Genomic DNA, 25,191 nt, shown 5'->3' with positions numbered 1-25,191 from the left:
GCTGTGCCAGTATAATGGTAAAAGGTAGTGATTGTACTCCTGTACAGAAATAAAGGTGAGCGAAGTGAATGCAAGAATTATCGTGGCATAAGTCTATTGACTGTTGTAGGGAAGGTATATGGAAGAATTATTATAGAGAAAGTAAGAGAGATATCAGAAGTCCTAGTGAGTGATGAACAAGGTGGCTTTGGGAGTGGCAGAGGATGTGTGGATCAAATATTTGCCATGAGTCAGATAGTGGAGAAGGTGTGTGAGGTCTATAAGGTGTTTATGGCATTTCTGGATCAGGAAAAAGCATACAACAAAGTAGACAGAGGAGGATTGTGGAAGGTTTTGCAAATGTACGGTGTAGGTGGTAAGCTGCTAGGTGCTGTCAAGAGTTTTTATGATGGTACTGAGGCATGTGTATGGGAAATGTGTAAATGGACATCTAAGTGAATGGTTCATGATCATTGTAGTCATGTGACAAGGCTGTGCGATGTCCCCATAGTTGTTCAATATATATATGGATGGGGTGATGAGAGAAGTCAAAACATGAGTAATGGAAAGAGGGATGGCGTGGTAGTGAATGGAGATGGATGAAATACCTCAAATTTGTTGTATGCTGATGATACAGTGCTACTTGCATATACTGGCCAAGAACTTGGTAAACTAGTGCAGAGTTTTGTAGATGTCTGTGAGCGTCGTGCCGTGAAAGCAAATTTAGAAAAGAGTAAAATGATGGTTATGGAGAGAGAAGGTTACTCCCGCTTGTGATGTTACAGTGAATGGAGAGTGACTGGAATTGGTGAGAGAGTTCAAATACCTGGGTACAGTGATAGAAAAGAGAGCAAAATGTGCAAAAGACGTGGAAAGTAGAGTGACACAAGGAAGGAAAGCAGCTGGTGTTGTGAAGGCCCAGATGAGAAACAGAGGCTTGAGTGTTGCAGCTGCAGAAGGCTTACATGAAGGAGTATTAGTGCCAGCTTTGACATATAGATGTGAGACCATGGTTTGGCATGCAAATGAAAATTCAAGAGTGAGAGCAGTGGAGATGAGACTGCTGAAGACTGTATGTGGAGTACAGAGAGTGGATAGGATACAGAATAATTTTATACATGAAAGATGTGGAGTGAGCAAGTCTGTGGACACCAGAATTGAAGAGAGTGTACTGAGATGGTTTGGCCATATGGAGAGAATGGATGACAATAGAGTGGTGAAAAAGATATATCTGAGCGAATGTGAAGGAAGGAGGAGGCGAGGCAGGCCAAGAAGAAGGTGGAGGGATATGATGGATGAGTGTGTGAGGAAGAGGAGTATGGAGGTTGGTGAGGCTAAGAGACTGACAAGAGACCGAGCTGGATGGATGAATTTTGTGCGAAGAAGCACATGACGGGATTTGGCACCCCATTTTAATGTGACAGCATTCTGACTGGCTCAGTCAGATAGGTACATGTGAAGCTACAGAATATGGTGAAATTTTTTTTAGCCTATGTGGTGAAGCCAGGATTTCAGAGGCTTGAGTGAATGGAAGATGGAGCCAGGATTTCAAGGGCTTGAATTGATGAGTGAATGGAAGCACAGCCCATTGAATAGGACTGTCTGGACGTTGCTACTCCTCGCTCTGTCACAGGGTGGGAAAGGAGGTCCCGATGATGATAATGATGAATTCTAAAGTGCATCCACAAAGGAAATAATGAATACAGTTTTTGCCTGTTAGATGGAGCAAAAGATTTCAAAGGCTTGATTGTGCCCATGTCTCTGATGCTCTGTTGATAGATCTAGTGTGATGCTGCCAGTTTCTTATATCTGAAACCCCACACATCCTAAGCATGTTGGGTGAAATAGGTTTAGAATGATGATATGATGCTGGAAATCTGTTTTACTGTTTCTTGTGCCACCATATCAGGTCTTCTCCGGAATGCTAATGAGAGGTCTAGATCAGTAATGTTTTGTTTTTTTATTCTACAGGAGGCATTACCAGCTTTGCCACACACATTGATGATCTGGGAAAGTACTTTGGTCATTGCATATCTGAAGTATCAGCACAGATACCCTCCAAGCTACATGCAAGAACACCTCTTTATGTTGGAGCTACAGCAGGGATGAGAATACTCAGGTCAGTGGCCAATTTACTCTGTACCTTTTTTTTCCCCTCATATATACACTTAATTTCATGGAGGAGCATAACAAAATAACAGACTTGAAACTTGAATCTCAACTGCAGCCTCATTGCCATTTCTTAAACAGTCCCTCCCCCCTAGAAGGCAGTTATGGCAACAGCCAATTACATATTTTTCCTCTTGGGACCCAGTCATTTACACTTAACCTGGATAGACACATGATCTTTTCACAGCACTATAAAAAGATAAAAAGTGAAGTAGCCTGACTTAGGATAACAGTATGGTTATAACATGGATTACATGGGATTGGTTAAGTGGATGAAGAGGATTACTCTTTTGTGATTTTAGGACATTTTGAATCATAATACTTGGTCTGTTCAGAAAGTGTCTGATCTCAGGCTCTAAAAAAATTAATAGCTGACCTGTTGAACTAGGACAATAATCCCCCTCAAAGTAGGCCCCATCTGACCTGACACATGTAGCCCAGCATTCTTTCCACTGCCTGAAACATTTTTCAAAGTCTGTTTTCAGTATCTCCTGCAGGCATTTCATCGCATTCGTCATGATCTCTCGTCTCAAATCGTGAACCCTTCAGCAGAGTTTTGAGCTTGGGGAATAACCAAAAGTCACATGGAGCCATGTCTGGTGAGTAGGGAACCTGCTGGACCTGTGGTTTGTTGTGCTTGGCCAAAAATTCCTGAATCAGTTGAGAAGAATTGGGAGGGGTGTTGTCATGATGCAGCTTCCAATTTGCCGCTTTCCAAGGGTCTGGTCTCTTCTGCTGAACTGTGTCACGAAGCCAACAGATAACGTCAGGTTATTGTTGTAATGTTTGTTGACAGTCTGACCTTCTGGTATGTATTCGTGATGCACAACACCATGGTAGTCGGAAAAAAAACTGTAAACATGCGAATGCATTTCATCTTGCTGTGGACTTGTCATGCTTTTTTTTTGGTTGAGGCAACCTTGCATGCTTCCACTGGGATGACTGTGCTTTGGTTTCTGGGTCGTACCATACACCTAAGTCTCATCTCCAGTGATAACAGTCGTCAGAAAGTCTGGATTGTGATTTGCACACTCCAACATGTTATGAACAATGTTCATCCGAGAGAAGAGATCATGACAAGTGCGACGAAGCATCTGCAGGAGATACTGAAAACAGACTTTGAAAATTGTTTCAGGCAGTGGAAAGAACGCTGAGTTACGTGTATCAAGTTAGAAGGGGCCTAGTATGAGGGGGATTAGTGTTCTAGCTTGTGTTTTTTGCAATGTCTTCATGGGTTCTTTTGATGATATCATCTCTTATTGTGCTTAAAAAGTCTTAAGTGGATTAACTCACTTCAGTTGGAAATAACTTTGCTCTAGAATAGCTAGTAATGTCATTTTGCAGCAGTTTGAATGAGCGTTATAGTATATCCCAGAGCACCTCCATGTCTGTATACAGTATATATAATACTGGATCATTTTTTTGTTTGAAGCAGTTTGACAGTAAGCTTAGTTCAAGCACACATACTGTAGTTATGTTGCATTGCTTTGGTACTTAACAAGCCTGTTGTTACAGCAGACGTTATTTAAGGTGCATTAATATGTGGCGTTAAATAATGACAATTGTTTTGCATATGGTATTAATAAAAATCACATTGGTTCCTTGTATAATGTGAGAATTGTAGGTAAGCTGGAGATTTGGTGAGTAACAGTTGCTTGAAAACAGAAGGAAAGGTATAGACCACTGCCAGTATTACCACCCCTCTCACACCTGCTTTGTATGGTGTTTGCATTTTCAGAAACAATGGGTCCAGGTGGGGCAATACATCTTTTGGAGACAGTACTTGCTGACACCATATGGCATATGTACCAAATATCTGAGAAAGTCATCAGCCATTGTAGCATATTCCTTTTGTTCTCCCATAATTTTTTATATAGCTATAGTAGTGAGTACTCAGATGATCTAAATATTAGTTTTTCAAGTGCTTTTAATTGTGAATAAAATATTCCATTACAGCATTAGGTAAATAAAGTTAAAAACAGCCATTTTTGCACAATGCACCTTAAGAAACTTCTTTCAGCTTAAAATATCTCAGCAGTTAAGTCCTCAGAATATTTACTATATTTGTAATCTCAGTAATGGTTTAACTTGATGTTAAATATAGTATACCTTTCCTTCTCCTGCGATACAGTCCACAGGGTGCAAGTATGACAGAAGACTCCTCAGATCATTATGTCCTTTCCCATCTGTTTTACTTTGTCAGCTGTTCTGCCCTATTATATAACTGGAAATCTTTTTGCAGGCCGACCAATTACCCCACGCATACTTTTTCTTTGTCATACTGTTATTAATCTTATAATTTCTTTGCATTCTTTAGCAAGTTTGACCCAAAAGGAGCAGACGGAATATTGATGTCTGTGCGTGAATTCCTAGGGAGAAACACTACATTCCAAGTTGACCCTAATAATGTGGGCATCCTATCAGGGTTCCAGGAGGGTGCAAGTGGATGGATTGCAGTCAACTACCTGTTAAACAAATTCAAGCAGGTAGCCTACTGTTGTGAAGGCATGCATGATTTAAGGATGGTGTATAGTCAGTGTCACAAGGCACTCTGTTGCTTCTTTGTAGTTTCCTATACAAATTCAAGCAGGTAACCTATACTGTTGTGAAAGCATGCATGGTTTAGGGATGTGTGTTTGGTGAATATTACATGGCACTTTATTGCTACTTTCTGGTTTCCTGTTTCAAGTTTATGGACAGAATGATAATGACTGTAGTTTTAGCAGTAAGGAAATCCCTTAGTCAAATGATAAGGGACTGCAGTTAAACCAGGAGAAGTTTGTTATTAGTATCACTGTGACATGGTATTTTGCATAAAGTTTGTTTTGTGAAGTGGATGATCACCAATACATCTGTTTTTGTGCATTTCTGTCTTTGTTTCTGGACCCTATCTAACTTCATCTTGTAGAATGGAATTATATGGGATGATGATAAATGTTTTTGCTTTGCTAAGGTCTGAAGTTTGTATATACATAAATTATTATAAAAAGCATTAACATTGAACTGCACATGCCAGGTACACCCTCAGTTTTGTGACAGGTAATTGTCAGGCATCTCATTTAATCTGGCCAAAATCATGAGACTGCATTTGACATTCTTGCAACTATTGCATTACCTTGCTGGGCGGCCATGGATGGCATTGTGTGGCATGCAGTGACTTAGCTGTTTACATTGCAGTTGCTGGTTGCAATCCCTTAATTTTCTGTGATTCATGGCTTATTTTGTGTACATTTTACCCTGGCTATGGCCTCTAAGAAAGGTTCAAGTGAAGTGTGAGTGGTGGAGTCAAGCATAAACATCATTTTTTTTTTTTTTTTTTTCATACCATTCTGATTTGAATCTTGAAACACATACCCCAACTAAAACATGGCATACCCATACTTTAAAAGGGTTTGTTCTTTCATCACACAAGGCAAAAAGCTGTGATAAAAAATATTTTTGCATTTTTCTGCATCAGATAAGACCCTAGACCTCAACAACATAATGACTAAACTGTGAGAGTGATTCACTTCCTGTTAGACTTGCCTAATCATCAACATGCTTTCTTTCACATTGAGGGAGTATAAGTGGTTTTGGTGATGTTAGAGAAACTCTTTTTTTTTTTCTTTTCTCTTCCACTAGGGCACAGCCACAGTCCTCAGTGCTACAATTTACAAATTAATTTATCCCCTCAATGGCTACCAGCGTTGAGCGATGCTTTACCATAAATGTGCTGGTGATGTCGAATTAGCTTGAGCTATAGACAACTGCGGGCAATTATGGGAGGGGAACGAAGGTCACCGGTATGTTTACCTGACCCTACTTTATCATGCCAAGCACTCAGGCGGCGACTTTTCTCAGAAGTTCTCGCTTATATGTTTACATTTTAATGACACATGCACGGTGAATTTCATTATATCTTCTGCGAGTCATAATGAATCACAGGATGTGTTTAGGAAGCCAAAATCACATTGCCAGAGGTGCCAGATGATTCTCTACATATCTTTAAGAAAAAGATATCAATTTTAGAACTTTGAAAAAAAATGGTCCTGGGGTTGGCTAGGGGAGTCCGCAAATTTCTGAACCTATGGCTATTGAGTTAAGTTTCTGTCAGTCCATGGTGGTTTAGGGACTGTCGTGAGTCAGAAGTGTTTTATTATTATTATTATTTCACTCTCATCTTAAATGTCGGGACCAACTGCCTAGCCCCGGGCTCCTATGCTCCTTATGGGGCAATGTAGGATTCGATGATGGATGGATGGATTGTTATTATTATTATTATTATTATTATTATAGGGGTAGGTGGAGGCACTCACCATCCACTCATTTGATGTAGTGCTGCTCTTGGATGACTGCCCTTTCCTCCCTTCCTTTTTTCCTTCTGTCCCCTTCTGTCTTTCTTTCATTCTTTCCTCTTTCTTATGCCTGTGGGTGACTCTACACTCCCTCTTCTGTCTTTTTTTCCTTCAGTCTCTTCTCCTCCTCCTGCCTGTGGGTGACTCAACACTGAGTGGCGAGCCAATTGGTTTCTTGTACACCAGGGAAACATTTACTACCCTGGGTTGTAACTGTAACCAAATTATGGCGCCTGGTGGTTTTGTGGGTAATTAAGGCACTCCAGTCATATTGAGCCTGTGCAGGTTTATATCCAAGGGATGGTTAGGTATAATGCACACGTAATGCCACTCAGGGATGAATGAGGCTTGTCACTCTCATCTTAAATGTCAGGACCAACTAGCCTAGCCCTGGATTCCTATGCTCCTCATGGGGCAACACAGGATTAGATGATGATGATGATGATTATTATTATTATTGTGACCTTGTTTCATCTGACAAAATGGATGCTCTAACATGGGTGCCAGAAAATTGATGGTGTACCTGTACTAATTATTTTACCCAGGGTAATCATAAAAAATAATTTAGTTTTTATCGTCTCCAGGTGCATTAGTGGTACATTTCATATTTTGTTGCATCTATGATCAGAACCAAAATTTCATAAAATATATTTTGTTTTTAAATATTTAGATATTTTTCTATGGCATCCTACATCTTGAATTTCATCTTTTGGTTGGTGGGGGCACTCACCATCCACTCACTTGATGCAGTGTTGCTCTCGGGTGACCACCCTTTCCTCTTTGTCTTTCCTTCCTTCCTCCTGTCTTTATTTCCTTTATTCTTTCCTCTTCCTTCTGCCTGTGGGTGACTTTAATATTCCTCTTCTTTCTTTCCTTCATTCATTCCTCTTCTTTCTGCCTATGGGTGACCCTACACTGAGTGACAAGCCAAATGGTTTCCTGTACACCAGGAAACCGTTTACTATGCTGGGTGGTAAACACATAACCAAATTATGGCGCCTGGTGGTTTTGTTAAGATGTTCCAATTGGATTGAGCCTGTGCAGGTTTCTGTCTAAGGGGTGGTTGGGATGAGTGAGACTGGTCACTGTCATGAGTAGGACCAACTTGCCTAACCCCGGGTTGTTGCGCTTCTCATGGGGGAAAACAAGATTAGATGATGGATGGATGGATGGACCAGAATTTGTTGATAAAATATGTGTATGATTATGATTAATTTAGCATAAGTGGAATCCTGATTTGACAGGTTATGATGATGCCATATATTATGACTGCAGCAGTAACTACTAATTTAGATGCAAAGATGATAATATGAGCCTCAGATTTGCTAACTCTGTACACTGTGGTATGCCATACCAAATTCCATCTATGATACAGCTGTTAACATATGCCTTCCCCTTTCCATTCAGCCTAGAACCAAGACAGCATTTACTCTGGATGTTGGTGGTGCATCAGTACAAGTGACCAGTGAGTTGCCATCAGGTGGTCACTGGCAGTCATCTAATGTCACTCTCTTCAATCACCCATACCAGTAAGTTGTTTGAGTGATAGAGGTTTTACTCCTTTTTATCTTTTTGTAATAATGGATTTTAGTAAAAACTTTTTTTTTACAGAAAAATATTATCTATGAAGTGCTATATAAAATGTTTTTAATAGCTTGATGTAACTTATGAAAACACAGGATCATATTTTAAACACTTTTAGAGATTTTGGTGTGGTATGAATATGAAAAGCCAAGAGTAAGAGCAGTGGAGATGGGAATGCTGAGGAATGTATGTGGAGTATAGAGAATAGATAGGATACTGAATAATGTGGTATGTGAAAGATGCAGAGTGAGGAAGTCTGTGGACATCAGTATCAAAGAGAGTGTGCTGAGATGGTTTGGTCATGTGGAAAGAATGGATGACAAAAGTGGTGAAAAAGGTATACCTGAGTGAATATGAAGGAGGAAGGAGGTGAGGTAAGCCAAGAAGAAGGTTGGAGGGATATGGTGGATGAGTATGAGGAAGAGATGCATGGAAGTTGGTGAGGCTAACGGACTGACATGAGACCGAGCTGGATGGATGAATTTTGTGCAGAGAAGTGCATAACCAGGGATTTGGCACCTTTTTAACATGGCAGCATTGGTATTGGCTCTATCACATAGGTATATGTGAAGCTACAGAATATGGTGAAATTTTCTGGGGCCCAGCTGATGGAGCAAGGATTCCGAAGGGATGATTGATGAGTGAACTGAAGTGTGGCCCATTGAATTGGGTAATTTGCCTGTCTAGACATTGCTACTCCTTACCCTGCCCTAGGGTGGGAAAGGAGGTCGTGATGATGATGATGATGATGATGACGACATAATATTTCTTCCTGCCTGAGTGATATATTTTTCATTATTATTATACCTCAATATCCTGTTGTATGTCTTTGATACAAGCTGTTTCAGTATTGAAAAGATATCTGTAACATGCAAGAGAATGTTAAATGTGTAGTAGGGGAAAAAGAAATAAAATCCAAGGAAGAGATAGTTCAGTTTCCTGTCACATAGAACATAGCCCATAATGTTTATTCAAGACAGTCACAGTTGTATCCATACTTGTCTGTTTCAGAATAAGCAGTCAGTCATTCCTGTGTTATGGAGTTCACGAAGCCTCTCATCGCTACCATTATCTCCTGGTTAATGAAAGCAACACAGATATGTTGGAGACATCTACAGCAACACCAGCAGCCACTGTTGACCCCTGCTTGGCTGAGGGGGTCACAAGAGAATTACCTGTGTCAGAGATAACTGGCCCATGCACCCTCACCAGAGCCAGTACCGAGCCAGATTTGACAGGAATAATTACTGTAAATATAGCCAAGCTCAGAAAAATATTTCAGTCGTTCATGAAAGTCAATGATGACCACGTGCCAACTGCTTTAAATACGCCTAAAGAGGATGCTGACTTTGTGGTCATCGAAGGGTCCAGTGATTTGGTGAAGTGCGAGCAGAGAGTGCGGCAGCTGTTCAACTATGAGACTTGCAATTCTACTTTCATTTATGGTGATTGCATGCATGCTGGCTTGATGCCAGCAATTAATAGAACAGTTGTAGTGAGTATTCTGGAGTTTCTTTTATTATAGTATTTTCTTTATACTGGTTACAGTATTTTATTTTTGACGTTTTTAATGATCCTTGAAAATAATAAATTAGCTATATTGATCACTGATGTTCTGGTTACAGTACTTCTATGACTTTTGTTTACTAATGCATGAAATTATTCCTGTCAGGCATTCTCTAGACTGTTTCGACACTTGAACCCATTGCTGCACTTTGGGTCTGAGCCATCTTTTGCCCAGTTTAAGGATGTGGTGTTTAATGTGTGTTCATTGAAAGCTGATGAACTATTTGCTACTTATCCGGGTAAGTGATTGTTTAGTTTAGTTGCCATAGTTATAATAATAGTGAACTATTATTCTTACATACCAAATAGATTTTGACAGCTTTTAGGGATGCCAATACACTTGCATAGAACTGAATAATTATAACAAGGAAGCTTTTAAGGTCTTATGATGTATAGTGAATAATAGTGGGTAGTTTTCAGTTTTGCTCTGTACCCATGTTGAAAACTAGCAATATGAGCCTGTATCCTGCCTTGTCTTCTAGGAACCTACCCATCTCCACTCACCACCAACATACCTGCCTGTCAAACAACACCAGTAGGATGACTCAGAAAGTTTTGACAGAGACACACACAGTAGATTCCATAGCTGAGATGTCGCTTGATCACCAGACTGTACCATAACCAAAGTTAGGAGTGTGAGCAGTAGAAATGGGAATATTTAGGAATTTGTGCTGGGTATGTTTAAGAAACGAAGAGGTTTTTGTAAGATGTAGAGTAAGGAAGTCTGTTGTTAAGAGAGTAGAAAAGAGAAGGGTATGCTAAGATGGTGTGGTCATATGGAGGGTGTGGGGAGATATAGGATGATAAAGAGGATATGTGAGGAAGTTTGAAGATAGGGAAGGCAAGAGGTTAAAGAGGTTCAGTACAGTAATCCCTCAATTATCCGGACATTAATTATCTGAAAGATCCATGACCCAGACACTGTGATTGGCTGTATTAAACCATTATATGAACATTTTTCCATTTTATCCGGACAAAATGTTTGCACTGGGGTGGAAATTATGGCTGCTGGAACATTTTCACCCGCCTGGGCAGGAATACCTTGGTGGCGCCACGCTATTTGGCTCAGTAGTTCACCCAGCGTCTGCTAGAGACCCCTTGGTTATTCCCAGTTCCCGCCCGGGCTACCATGTGGTGAACAGCTCCTCTCAAACAGTTGTTATCGTGGCACACATGGTGGCTTTTGTGGTTGTACCCCACCTGCTTCAGGCCTTGCTGTTCCTTGGATGCCTCATCCTAGGGTGTGTGATGATGGCCTGTCCACCAGGGAAAAGGAAGAGGGTAATGCTGACTCTGGAGAAGCAGTGGGAGATCCTGGGTAAGACTGATGTGGGATGGTCGACTTCCTGCATCTTAAAGGAGTATTATTTTCCATTCTTGACCTTGATAATTGCTTGGTGTCACGGGGGGATGTGAAATTATAAATTAAAAAATAATTATATGTTGCTTGAAAATTGAGAAGGAATTAACTTGTGAAAATCAAGCAGTAAATTTTACTTTATGCCGGCTTACTTCGCCGATTCTCTAAGGACGAGAATTTATAAACTTTCTCAACAGTACACAGCAGAGACTAATTACTCACGCGTGCTGTTTGTAGTACTGTTAGCCTCTCGAGAAAGTGACTCCATCCCTGACAGTCAATAACTAATGCTAATAATGATAAGCAGGTTCTTGCCGGTGCATTAATTCCTCGCTGGCACAACGGATTTTAGCTTAATACAAAAGAACTGGCCTGAGTACCAGTTATGAATAATGCAAAGTGTTTGTGCAAACTAGAGGCGGCAACTAAAATAAGCTTAATGTGGGGAAGTAAAACACGAGTTTAACTACATTAACCCTTAAACATGGTCGTGGGCATTTTTACTACTAACACGGTTCTGGGGTATATTATACCCCTTTTTGAAAAAAAAAAAAAAAAAAAAAATAGTTGTAATCAGAATTTAATAAATCTGTAAACATTGCAAGAAAATGTAACATCTGTACTTCAAAAATCCGTTATATTGTACTTAATAATGAGGTATATTAGGTTCCTTAGGGGCTGCTCAAAAAAACTGCTAAAAATCCTTAAAATTTGTAGATGCCTACACCTAAAAATTCATAAAAAAAAAAATACTGGTACTGAAGTCTTGCCCGACGAAACACAAACACCCTGGTTGTGGGAACATCAGCTCTGAGCAGCACAGCCTCCTGGCAGCATCACAGCATGTATGGGAGAGAGGCAAAAAATGGCTAATTTTTTGAGTGGAGAAAAAAAAAAAAAAAACTTCCTGTTACGGATTTTTTTTTTTTTTTTTTTTCCTCTATATGAACACAATATGAGATCAAAATGTAAGAACAATGTTTTGAGAGGCCAATGACGAAGTTTGAGATTTTTTTTTTTTTTCTGTAAATGAACAATAATTTTGACTGAAATAAAAGATACTATATATATTTGCTGTAAAAATAGGTTTTACTGTTCTTTGCCATTGTAAATTACATTATTTATTCATTCTTTGGCTATTCTTCTTGGGTACAATTTACCGAACCCCCTCCCCCTACACCGCACCACATGCGAGGAAGCACCGCGACACTACCTTCCCCTACTAGCCCACACTGAGACATGAAGCTACTGAGAGACCCACAAGACTGCTCCCTATCATCATGCACTGGTAACGTGATGAAAGTGGTGTCGGAATCTCACACCCCACGACCGTGTTCCAGGGTTAAGCTCAAAGAAAAAGAACTGTAAATTTATTAATTACAGTGAAATAAATTTACATTACATGAGTCTCAAAATGAATTTGAAATAACAAGGAGAATACACTCACTCGCTCATTCAAAAGCTAAACACTCTTAAGCCTAGGAAAACGAAAAGAAATACTGGTCAGTGGGGGGGAGCCGAGCGAAGAGAACTAGGCACTGTGCAGGACATCAGATGCTGCAGTTCACTAAACCCTCTTCGCCAATTCACCGTCTAGGTGGAGATTCAGAACCCGCTGTACAACTGCGGAGCTGCCTTATGCTGGGCACAACGATCCTACTCTCACAACGATCCACACCTGACTAACTTCAAACAGTGAAAGAGGCTGGGGCTGGCCGTGTTTGCCGGAAGTAGGGTGTGGCCCTAGCTTCAGCGGTCAACGGAGAGAAAGTGAATAATACACGCTCACAATAAATCACTCAGTGAAGACACTAGTGTCGCGCACAAGAATGATCACTTCTGAGAAATGTTCTGAAAACCATCCCAATCGAGTGAATACATGGATGGTTGAACTGAGTGATGCACAGTGGGAATTCCACTAGAATTCGTGGTTTTCTCACTGATGTAAAATGTCATGAATTTATAAATACACTCGCGCGAATCCGTGACACTTGGCTATGATTTATAGGTCTGCTTGACCAGATAGGGTAGTGTTTAACAACAGGAACAAATGTTGTACACTGTACTGTAGTGACCTTTTTTAGTGACTTCCAAAGTTAGGTTATGTATGAAGGGGGGCTAGTGGAGAAGTCCATTATCCAGATGGATCCACTTTCTGGACATGCCGTTGGCTGTATTATGTCAGATAATCGACGGATTACTGTTTATAGATATGGTAACCTGGTAGTTGAGAAAGTAAATTATGGAAGTTGATGAAGCTTAGGAATTAACAAGGGATGAAATGGGTGGGTAAAGGACAGAGGAGCACGTGACAATGGTTTGCCACGCTATGTGATGGTTGCACCGTATGTGATGGTTAATAGAATGAGTGCTCATATGTAGCCTATGTGATGTAAATCGGAAAAGCACATGAAGGAGTGTTAGTGCCAACTTTAACATACGGATGTGAGACTGTGGTGTGGAAAATGATAAGTCAAGAGTAAGAGCAGTGGAGATGGGACTGCTGAGGAACGTATGTGGAGTACTGAGAGTGGATAGGATACAGAATAATGTGATTCATGAAAGATGCAGAGTGAGAAGTATGTGGACACCAGAATTGAAGAGAGTCTACTGAGATGATATGGTCATGTGGAGAGAATGGATGACAATAGAGTGGTGAAAAAAGCCTAGAAGAAAGTGGAGGGATATGGTGGAGGAGTGTGTTGAGGAAGAGAGGTATGTAAGTTGGTGAGGGTAAGGGACTGACAAGAGATTGAGCTGGCTGGATGAATTTTGTGCAGAGAAGTGCATGACCAGGGATTTGGCACCCCTTTTTAATGTAGCAGCATTTGGATTGGCTCTTATCAGATAGGTATATGTGAATATACAGGATGTGGTGAAATTTTTTTAGCCTATCTGATGGAGCCAGGGTTTTGAGGGCTTGAATGATGAGTGAATGGAAGCATGGCCTATTGAAGTGGGCAAATTTTGGCACTACTCATGCAGCCCTAGGGTGCGAAAGAGGTCCGGATGATGATGATGAATGATTATTATTTTTTATTTATTTATTTTTTTGAAAGTAGTGATTGGTGGTGATGACCATCATCCACTCACTTGATTTAGTGCAGCCTACTTCTTCCTTAACCTTTATTATTCTTTTTCTGTGCCTGCCCTCCTCTCTTCCTGTTTCTCTCGTCTTTCCTGTCACTGGCATTACATTGAATGACAAGCCCCTTGGGTTTCTTGTAAGGCAGGAAACCATTTATGACACTGTATGGTAACCATATAACAAACCCATATGTGCTCCCTACATGTCAGCAAGTGGGTTGGCGGAGGGTTAGTGCCCCTCCCAGTAAAATAACTAACTCTAAGTCAAATGGCCACCTCCTATGGGATTATGGCATCTAGCTATAGATAGATGGATAGTTTTTGCATGTAAGTTGGAACCAGGATTTCAAAAGGCTAGAAAGTTTTACGGCCCATTTCACTGGCCATGATGTTGGATAGTTATACGTGTGTGCTTGTGCTTGATGCTGGAGAGGGAAGGCTTCATGTTGTGGCACCAGTTTAACTGAGTGGCTCTACTGCTTATATTTAAAAACTCCCTCACCTCTCACCCTGTCCCATGATATGGAGGATCATGGAAAGCCAGAGAAGGGTAACCTCAGTGTGCAGTCCCTCAGTTAACGAGTCATATGAGCCTGGGGCCACAACTGCTACTACTACCACTACTGTGTTTTTCCCTTCTTTGTTTCAGGATCCTGTATTACTCAATCTTTTAGCTGGGCATGGGAGTTCATATGATGGTGTTGATAAAATATATGTATTTGTATAAACAGGAGCATCAGCAGTAATGCAATAACAGTTTTATCCCTACTCTTCAGGCCTGGATAAGGATCTTGCTGAGGACCTTTGCTTTGACTCCATGTATGTATACAGTCTCCTGACAGCTGGCTTAGGCATCAGTAATGCCACTTGGCCAGCCATTCAGTTTACTGCTGAGGTAAGTTGCTACAGGTCTCGGTTTACAGTCTCCTTTCTACTCCATGTCCTTCACACCAACTATACTCTGCACACTTTAACTAGGTGTAAATTGACACTTCTCCATTTTCAGTGCAGAGTTATAGTAAGAAATTAACACTAGAAAATGGTACTAGTGATGCAGAAGTGCCTTGGAAAGGAAGTAGAGCCATAGTATTGTTTTGTCACCGAGCTGTGGGGAATAAACTACTAAAGAATGAATATTGCTGCCTACTTAACTATGTAGATATAGCCTATGTATGTTCATATAAGAGGAATAACTAAAGAAATAAATCTCCTTTGAAAATGAACAGTAACTGAAGGTTGTGTCAATTTCTTAAGTTATGTGTATTTTATATTTCAAACATAAAGAACTACTTAAATATATATATGCCATACAGAAACTGGAGGTAAGGTGAAAGAAGCCTGATTGGCTATTTGCTTGTAGAGTAGAAGGGTGCCTAGAAATACTACATACACAAGAGTTGTTAGAAATTGGTATGGGGTTTTATCAGATCACATGGTTTTAGCATGCAAGTTGAATCTTAGAAGAGCAGTAGTAGAATAACCCTGGTTTGTCTGCCAAGCAGACCCATCAGCTGCAGGCAAACAGTTGCCCATGCGGGTCCATCTCATATGGTGAACCAGTGTTCCTCTGTGGTGGACAGAGTAATGAGTGGTTGGAGCTCTTGCTTCTCATGACATTAAGAGGGCTCTCCTTCTGTGCTGATAGGTCTTTGTATGCGGGATGTGTTAGAGGAGTGTAATACTGTACGGTAGTGGGACCTGGGCAGTAAAGGACGAGGATATTCCAAGCCTCAAATGTACAGAAATGACAATTATTAGCTGGATGTGTAGAGCATCCTTGTATCTGAGGCATGGTGGCTAGGATTGTGATTGAAGAATTGAGAGGAAGGATGGGACTGGAATGTTTGGTGCTGCGATGATAAGGGGTAGATTGAGGTGGTTTGGGCATGTTTAAAGGATGGAAAATGACAATTGGGTGTGGAAATTGAGAATTATTAACACTGTGGGTTGGATTGCAAGAGGCAGACTGAAAAAGACCTGAGATGAGGTCATAGTGTGTGACCTAAGGAATAAGTGACTGACTAGGGAGGCTGCCAGAGATTGAACAGCGTGGGGAGCTGCCATTAGGTGACCAAGGCTGACACATGCAAGTATGTTAGAACCTTTATAAACGAATGAATGAAATGACCCCAAAGTCATCCCAAATAATCCTAAGTTACAGTACCTAGTTGTTTTGTGTGACTGTCATATAATGATAGGTGCATGTTAACACAGGCTGCTACATAGAAGTGTGTGCCTCTCATATTGAGATGTTCTCTAACTGAGAGGACTTTAGTTTCACTGTGTAAGTAGGCAGTGGGAATAGTATAGGTTCAGCCATTAATGATATGTTAAATGTTCTGTATGGTCTGCAAGGTGCTGTAGTGGGTGTTAGACAGGATGGGAACCCATGCCAGGGATGCATAGGACATCACTGTTCTGTTTTGTAGAGGAAGGAGTGGTTTTTCAGAGTCTATCCCTGTAAGTACTCTAAGTGCTTTTAACCTGGGGTACATTGCGTTGTATTGGTCCTTGAAGGTGTGTCCAGTGCCATATATCACTTCAAGGATCTTAGGGGAGGGCTATGTGGCAAAGGTATGTTGTAAAGTGTGTTATTAGGGGTGTATCTGTGCCTGTTATTGTTACCAGTGAAGAGTGTGGTAGTGGATTTGACAGGAGTTTTAGGCAGCCTGATGTTCTTAGCAAATGCCTGACATGTAATGAGGTAAGCTTGTTGCAGTAAATGGGAAGATTATATTCAAAACTGATGGGTTGGAGTGATGAGAGCAGGGTAGTGGTAAACATTAGTTTTGGTGATCCACAGTGAAGGAATGTTTGCTGTGAATAAGTTGGAAGGATGGGCAGGCAGCAGGTATTGGGGAAGAGTATGCAGAATATGACAGTCTTGTGAAGAGAATGGAATGATATAGTTTGAGATTTTGTGCCACAGAGTCTGAATGAACTGAGTTGTACCTTTTAGTAGAAAAAGGTCATGATCATGCCTTTCTGCTAAATTATATGTGACTGAAATGCAAGCAAAAATTTTTGTGGAATAAGTTTGCTGTTAGCATCGATAGCAATTACTAAAATAAAGAGGAAGTTAGTACAGTAGTAGTAGTAGTAGTAGTAGTTGTTCCCTAGGCAGTCTGGCTGAACAGACCGAAGTCCCTAAGGAAGGCTACGGCTGAGACCAGGCTTTCCCACAGAGCTCTCAAGGAGTGTATGTTGTGTTGTTGGCACAGGTGATTGTGTGCAGCGCAGTCTCCTATAATGTGCTTAATAGTATGAGGTGCTGTTTTGCATCCTGGACAGGCATCAGCAACAGAGTCATCCAGCCTCTTCTGGTAACTCAAGAGGGCTGGATGATGCCCACATCTCAGCCTGGCCAGATGGACCCTGTCCTCACGAGGAAGATAGGATTCAGAAGGGTGGTTATCAGGAGGCCATGCATGCAGCTGTGTGTTGTCTTTAAGTGACTGAATGGAGCGGCGGTGATTTGAGTACAGATATGCTTCTGGAAGCTGGTCTGAGGAGGGCAAAGGGGGAGAGATGACAGTATTTGTGTATGATATCGTGTGCTGGGTGTTGTTTTGATGTTCCTTGGTGTGTGTGGATGTGCTGCCATATAGTGTAGTGGATGTTGTGGGTTTGTGGAGGCTGCAACGAGAATTTTGGTGCCTCTCATGTCTATGTTATCCTTGACTTTGAGGAATTTGGTTTCTTGGTGTAGGTGGTCTGTGGGTGTAGTAGCTGTGCAGCCTGTGATTATTTTTAGGGCCTTGTTCTGTATGGTCTGTAGAGTGTTGCAGTGTGTTTTAGTGAGGTTAGAAGCCCAAGCAGGGCTTGCATAATTCATCACTGAACGTATGTATTATTTGTATACTGTGGTGGTGGTTTCTTTGTTGTGTCCAAACTCCAAATGTTGTATGGACAAGTGACCTTAAGGTGTTGAGTCTTGGTGTTAATTTATCTTTAATGTTTGTGATGTGTTGTTTAAATGACAATGATGTATGTTACACCAAGGATCTTGTGTGTGTGTTTGTGTGGTAGGGGAGTGTTCTTTTGGTGAGGTGTGGAATGTGACTGTGTTCTGCTGTCTAGTTTGTGAGAAGGGTCAGTGTAGATTTGGCTACAGTGACCCTCATTTATCCGGACGCTTAGTATGTGGATGTGTTCATTATCCGGACGCCGGACCTTGGCTCTATGAAACCATTATCCGAATTTACGTGCTATTATCCAGACTTAAAAATCCCCGAGAACTTCGACCCTCCATCCGACATGTTCAAACATTCGGTATCATGGCTGCTGGGCTGGAGCCGTGAGCGGGAAGTAGTCCATAACCCACAACAAGAGCTAAAATGTCCATCCGCCCTTGTATTGAATGGTCAGATCACTCCAACGAACCTCCAGCACCCGAGTAATACAACTGTAACCTGCAAGCGGCGTTAAAATGTCTGTATGCATCCCTACCAAATGTCCAGTGTTGCGCAGCCACCAGGCTGAGTCTTTCCCAACCGCCACCACCATCAGACACAGACACCACAAGCCAAGAGTACATGCTCGGTGACAGTGGCCGTCCATCTCTACCGAACATCTATCGTCGCGCGACCAACAGGCTAAGTCTTTCCCACCCGCCACCATCATTGAACACAGACCACAAGCCACGAGTACATGTTCGGTGACAGTGGCCATCCTCTCAACTGAACGTCGAAAGTCCTCCGGCCACCGTGAGTTGTGTTTCCTCATGGCCACTTGGTGTCTAACAGACTGCAAGCCATGAGTAAATGTATAGTAAAAATGCCCAACTGCCTGTTGACAGAAGGGGGAGAATCCTGCACACAGCTTTGCTTCTCCCCCCCTCCCACCCCTTCTCCATACCCTCCTGGCTCCCTCCTTACTCCCTCAGTCCCTACTGTCCTCCCTGGTTATAACACTGACTCATAAGTTTTCAAAGTTTTTTGTGATTTATTTGACTACTATTGGTCATATCAAAATTCTGCAAAATCCACAAGAAAGCTCATGAAATTCTGCATCTAGACATGTGCATAACTCTTAGAAGTTGTTGGCAGAATTTTGCACTAAGATGGTGGGAAGTTATATGAAGGTAATTTAGTGGGGTAATTATGGAGCTCCAATTGGATTGAGCCAGCGAAGGTTTATATCCAAGGGGTGGTTGGGGTTTATTGCTCACATAATGCCACTCAGGGATGAGTGGGGCTGGTCACTCTCATCTGAAATGTCAGGACCAACTTGCCTAGCCCCGGGCTTCTATGCTCCTCATGGGGCAACGTAGGATTGGATGATGAGTGAATAAATGAAGTTTTACTCCTGAACACTTTATTCACTGCATAGCTTTACTTTTACTTATCAGTTTTGCGTTTTTATTAGCTAATTTTATAGTATAAACACCAGTGAAGATGACGGTATACCATTTATACCAATATAACCAATTTCCAGTGGCATATTTTCCAGTTTGGGAGGAATCTGAGTGTGAAATGGAGGGAGAGTAAGAAACTGTTTTGGAAGGAGGTAAAGAAAGTAAGGCAGTGTGAAAGGGGAAATAGTAGGGGAGTGAAAGATAGGAATAATAGATTGTTGGTGGAGAAGAGAGAGAAATTGAGGAGATGGAAGGAGCACTTTGAGGATTTGTTGAATGTAGAGAGTGAGAGCAGTGTGAGTATAAGTGGTTGGGGAATGGCTGGGAGAAGAAGAGATGAGAGGAGGGAGGAAGAGATCAGTAGGTCAGAAGTAGTGGAAGCGATGAAGAAGATTAAGCTGGGAAAGGCCCCAGGAATTGATGGAGTGTGTGGTGAAATGCTTAGGTATGGGGGTGAGATTGTTGTGGAGTGGATATGGAAGTTGTGTAGATTGGCTTGGGAAGAGGGAAGGGTTCCAGAGGACTGGAAATCAGGTATAATTGTTCCTCTGTACAAAGGAAAAGGGGAGAGAGAAGTATGTGGTAACCATAGGGGTATTTGCCTTCTTAGTGTGACTGGTAAAATATATGGTAGAATACTCATTGATAGGGTTAGGCATATGACAGAGGAGCTAGTTGGAGAAGAACAAGGGGGATTTAGGAAGGGAAAAGGGTGTGTAGATCAGATATTTGTTCTAAGATGTTTAGTGGAGAAGTATCTAGAGAAGGGAAGGAAAGTGTATGCTGCCTTCATGGACTTGGAGAAAGCTTATGACAGAATAGATAGGCAAGGTATGTGGAAGGTATTAAGAATATATGGAGTGGAGGGGAAATTGTTGAGTGCTGTGAAGAGTATGTACGAGGGAGCTAGGGCTACGGTGCGAGTGGATGGTGAGCTGAGTGAGTTCTTTGATCTCAGTGTGGGACTGAAACAGGGGTGTGTGATGTCTCCATGGCTGTTTAATATATATATGGATGGGGTTGTAAAGGAGGTGCAAGGTAGGGCAGTGGATGTGGGGGTGGCCCTAATGAATGAGGGTGAGATTTGGAAGCTTCCGGTGTTGCTGTTTGCTGATGATACAGTATTGTTGAGTGAAGATGAATGGGAGTTGCAAGGTTTGGTGAATGAATTTGGGACAGTGTGCAGGAGGAGGAAGCTGAAAGTTAATGTAAACAAAAGTAAAGTTATGGTGTTTGAGAGGAATGAAGTCACAGAGTGTGCAGTGAGGTTGGATGGTGAGGATATGGAGAATGTGAGTGCATTCAAGTACTTGGGTAGGAATGAAGTCACAGAGTGTGCAGTGAGGTTGGATGGTGAGGATATGGAGAATGTGAGTGCATTCAAGTACTTGGGTAGTGTGATGAGTAAGGATGGAACTTTGGGGGATGAAGTGCGTGAAAGGGTACAGCAGGGAAGAAAGGTTGTTGGTACACTGAAAGCAGTGATGAGAAATAGGGAGGTGAGTATGGAAGTTAAGAAGTCACTGCATGATGGTATTGTGATCCCTACCCTGACGTATGGAAGCGAGGCGTGGACCTTGCAAGAGGGGAACAAGTCAAGAGTGAGAGCAGTGGAAATGAGTTACTTGAGAGGAGCATGTGGAGTGACGTGGAGGGACAGGTTGACGAATGAAGAAGTGAAGGAACGTTGTGGGGTAGATGTGGATGTGGTTGAAAAGATTAGGAGAAATACACTGAGGTGGTTTGGACATGTGGAGAGAATGGAGAATGAAAGACTGACTAAGAGGTTGTATGTAGGTGAGGTGGAGGGAGGGAGGGGTAGACCGAGGATGAGGTGGAGGGATGGAGTTGAGAGGTATATGAGGGAGGGGGGGGTGAGTTGGGGGGAGGGGAGTCAAATGGTGGGTGACAGAGTGACTTGGAGGCGTTTTGTCTGCGGCCACCCTTTGCGGGATTAGGGCGTCAGGCTATAGATAGATAGATAGATAGATATTTGGCCATGGAATTACATTTGAGTTCTGGGAGCAATCACCCATCATAGATAACTGATTTTCAAACCATCTTCATTTTTTTTGTGGATTTTTGTTGGTTATGTATTATTTTCTTGATGTTTAGCATTAATATGGATAATCCTATGTGTGTTTTCACGTCTCAATATGGCAGAATGACTGGAAATCAGTGCCAAAATTAGGAGGGGTACCGTGGGGTTGGTGGAGGATTAGTGCCCCTCCCTGTAAAAACAATTAACTCTAAGCCCTTGGCCACCCTGTTTGGGATACATGGCATCTGGCAATGAATGATGAAAAAAACCTTACATACAGTAGTGTGTAGGTCGGGTGTTTTTTGGTTTTCAGTATTTTTTTTTCATGGTTTTCTTGGTGTTTAGCATTACTTTGGATATTCCTGTGTGTGTTTTGATGTCTAAATATGGCAGATTGACCTGAAAACAGTGCCAGAATTAGGAGGGGTACTGTATATAAAGTAGTTTATGTCAGGCGTGTGTGTGTGTGTGTGTGTGTGTGTGTGTGTGTGTGTGTGTGTGTGTGTTTTTTTTTATGGTGTTGAAAATCATTTTGGATAATCCCATGTATGTTTTGATGTAAAAATATGGCAGAATGACCAGAAAACCCTGCCAAAATAAGGAGGAGTACTGATAAAGCAGATCTCTTCGCACAGACTTTCTCCTCCAATTCCACCTTAGACGATTCCGGTGCTGTTCCTCCATCACTTCCCCCCTCTGACTTCCTCATGGCTGACATTAAAATTTCTTCATTGGATGTATTTTCTGCCATCACTGGCCTCAGTGCTAACAAGGCATATGGGCCTGATGGGGTCCCTCCTGTTGTTCTCAAGAACTGTGCTTCTGTGCTTACACCCTGCCTAGGCAAACTCTTTCGCCTTTGTCTATCAACTTGTACCATTCCTTCTTGCTGGAAGTTTGCTCTCATTCAGCCAGTCCCAAAGAAGGGTGACCACTCCCAACCCTCCAGCTATCGTCCAATTGCTTTAACGTCCTGTATTTCAAAAGTTTTCAAGTCAATTCTTAATAGAAAAATTTTAAGGCATCTTTCCTATCACAACCTTCTTTCCGATCGTCAGTATGGGTTCCGTCAGGGACGCTCCACTGGCGATTTTCTCACCTACCTTTCAGACTCCTGGTCATCCTCCTTTCGGGACTTTGGCGAAAGCTTTGCCATTGCACTTGACATCTCAAAGGCTTTCGACCGAGTCTGGCATAAATCTTTAATTTCCAAACTGCCCTCCTACAGTTTCTATCCTTCTATCTGTGCCATCATCGCTAGCTTCCTTTCTGGTCGTTCTATAGCCGCTGTTGTAGACGGCCATTGTTCTTCTCCTAGATCTATCAACAGTGGTGTTCCTCAGGGCTCTGTCCTATCACCAACTCTCTTCCTTTTATTCATCAATGACCTTCTAAGCTGTACATCTAACCCTATCCACTCATACGCTGATGACTCCACCCTTCACCTTTCCATTCGGTTCCCGCAACGCCCATCTCAACAGTTACTTCAACAAACAAGGGATGAGGCTATGGCACACCTAATGTCTGACTTGGCTCGTATCTCTGACTGGGGTAAAAATAATATGGTCGTCTTTAATGCATCTAAGACTCAGTTCTTACACCTATCAACCCGACAAAATCTTCCACAGGTATACCCACTAATGTTTAATAATATTCAGCTTAATCCTGCATCATCCTTGAACATGCTTGGCGTTTCATTTACTCGGGACTTATCTTGGAAAGATCATATTACATCTCTTGTAAAATCTGCTTCCAAGAGATTGGGTGTGCTAAGCCGACTCCGCTCTTTCTTTACCCCTGCACAATTGTTGACTCTATACAGGGGTTTTATCCGCCCCTGTGTGGAGTACAACTCTCATGTGTGGGGAGGCTCCCCACATACAGCTCTTCTCATTAGGGTGGAGTCAAAGGCTTTTTGTCTCATTAACTCTCCTCCTCTTACTGACTCCCTTCAACCTCTGTCTCTTCGCCGCACTGTTGCATCTTTATCTCTTTTCTATTGCTACTTTAATGGTCACTGCTCCTCTGAACTGTCTGCGTGCATTCCTCCACCTCTACGACGGGCGTGTAGCACCCGTCTGGCAGCAAACTCTCTACCCTTTTCTGTCCAACTCTCTAATGCAAGAGTTAACCGTTACTCCCAGTCTTTCATTTATGCAACAGGTCAGGTCTGGAACTGTCTCCCTCTGTCTGTATTTCCTGCTGCCTATGATCTCCAGTCTTTCAAACGCAGTGTGTCCAGGCATCTCAAAATGATCGGATCTTGATTTTGGCTCTCTATTGTATTTTGTTTTTCTCTTGGAGGGAACTGTTACTGCGGGCTCATGGCCTTTGGTTCCTTCTTCCTCGCATAAAAAAAAAAAAAAAAAAAAAACAAAGTGGTGTTGAGGTAGGGTGTCTTTTGGTTTTCAGTGGTTCTTCTGCATGGTTTTCTTGGTGTTTAGCATTACTTTGGATATTCCTTTGTGTGTTTTGATCTCTAAATACATCTGGATGACTGGAAAACACTGCCAAATTAAGCATAGGTAATGTACAAACAGGATAGGTGTAGGTTAGAGGTTGGGTATGGTAGGGAAATAGTGTTCATTATCTGGATGTTGCCACTACCCAGTCATGCCTTTGGCTCTATTATGTTAGATAAATAAGGGATTACTGTATACACAAGTGTACTTCCATAACTTTGAACCATTTTGAAACTTCTGTATTCCTGTTTATTAACTAGATTTTTCATTTGCATCTGACATTGTTCTGTCCATTTACATTTTACAGTTTGCGTGTTCTTGTCATACAAAGTGTGTGCCAGCCAAGGGAATGTTAATCTTTCTTACAGGTGAACAATAGTGAGGTGGTGTGGCCTCTAGGCTTCATGGTCAATGCCACATCCAGCTTCCCCTCGGAACCACCACCCAAGCTGCCTCTCTCCATAGGCACGTTCACCCTTCTGTGTCTCCTCTTCCTGGCTTTCATCCTGAGTGGTGCTCTCTTCCTCTACCACTCTCTCAAGATCCACAACCACAGCGTGTCTTATCAAAGGTGTGACCATCATCTGGCATGATAGTTGTGACCATAACAGCTTTGCCTGTGTTCTGAATTGACTAAGAACTGAATTATCAGACAGGTTTGTTTGTTTTTAAGTAATTTATAGCTTGTTCTGGTGGGTTTTAACTTTTGTTCTCAAACTGAAAACATTCCTAGAGTACATTGAAATAATCATGAATTGTAAATTTCATGGGGACCAGGCAAGTGCCAGTATGTTCTTCAGAGAATCTCTTGAGTAAATATTTTGCTGACAGTAGTTATTTTTGTAGAAGTGCAGCTACAGTATGTAGTTTATTTTCTTAGCTATACATAAAGGTTGTAAAAAATACATATCCCTAAGTCCATTTTGTGTTCATTTGCCATACATGTATTTACTCTTCAGCAATATTGCTTGACGCAGTAAAATTCTTTCGCTAATTACAGTGTAATATCCAATCCAGCAAACTCAAGGCCATGCATTAGTTGCCAATACACTTAACTGTACATCGCATTTTACATAAGGTTAATAGCAACTTTCATTGGAGTTTACATATGAGGCGTTTAGTCATATAACAACGAACATGCCAAGTCAGTATTTTGATATAATGTGTTAAAAATGTGTTTCATTGTAACTTGCTAACAAGTAGCCCAATTTTAGTAAACATGTCTCAGAAACAGAGCTGGTAAAATACTTTAA

The 25,191-nt window shown here is 41.6% G+C and overlaps 1 protein-coding gene across 1 annotated transcript in view; it reads left to right on the top strand.

The window, feature by feature from the left end:
• LOC145410225 (ectonucleoside triphosphate diphosphohydrolase 1-like) overlaps nucleotides 1-24,884 on the top strand; it is a 37,884-nt gene extending 13,000 nt beyond the window's left edge. The window contains exons 6-12 of the mRNA XM_080280446.1: nucleotides 1,951-2,098; nucleotides 4,466-4,634; nucleotides 7,890-8,011; nucleotides 9,078-9,561; nucleotides 9,739-9,871; nucleotides 14,856-14,974; nucleotides 24,307-24,884. Of these exons, the coding sequence (XP_080136572.1) occupies nucleotides 1,951-2,098; nucleotides 4,466-4,634; nucleotides 7,890-8,011; nucleotides 9,078-9,561; nucleotides 9,739-9,871; nucleotides 14,856-14,974; nucleotides 24,307-24,531 (1,400 nt within the window). The 3' untranslated portion in view covers nucleotides 24,532-24,884. The remainder of the gene's footprint in view (nucleotides 1-1,950; nucleotides 2,099-4,465; nucleotides 4,635-7,889; nucleotides 8,012-9,077; nucleotides 9,562-9,738; nucleotides 9,872-14,855; nucleotides 14,975-24,306) is intronic.
• Nucleotides 24,885-25,191: the final 307 nt, after the last annotated feature.

This window comes from Coenobita brevimanus, chromosome 84 (genome assembly GCF_032717465.1).
Source record: "Coenobita brevimanus isolate Jiangsu-jjx chromosome 84, ASM3271746v2, whole genome shotgun sequence".
Lineage (NCBI taxonomy): Eukaryota > Metazoa > Arthropoda > Malacostraca > Decapoda > Coenobitidae > Coenobita > Coenobita brevimanus.
The sequence above is the reverse complement of the archived record's forward strand: the minus strand, read 5'-3'. Positions and strand labels throughout refer to the sequence as shown.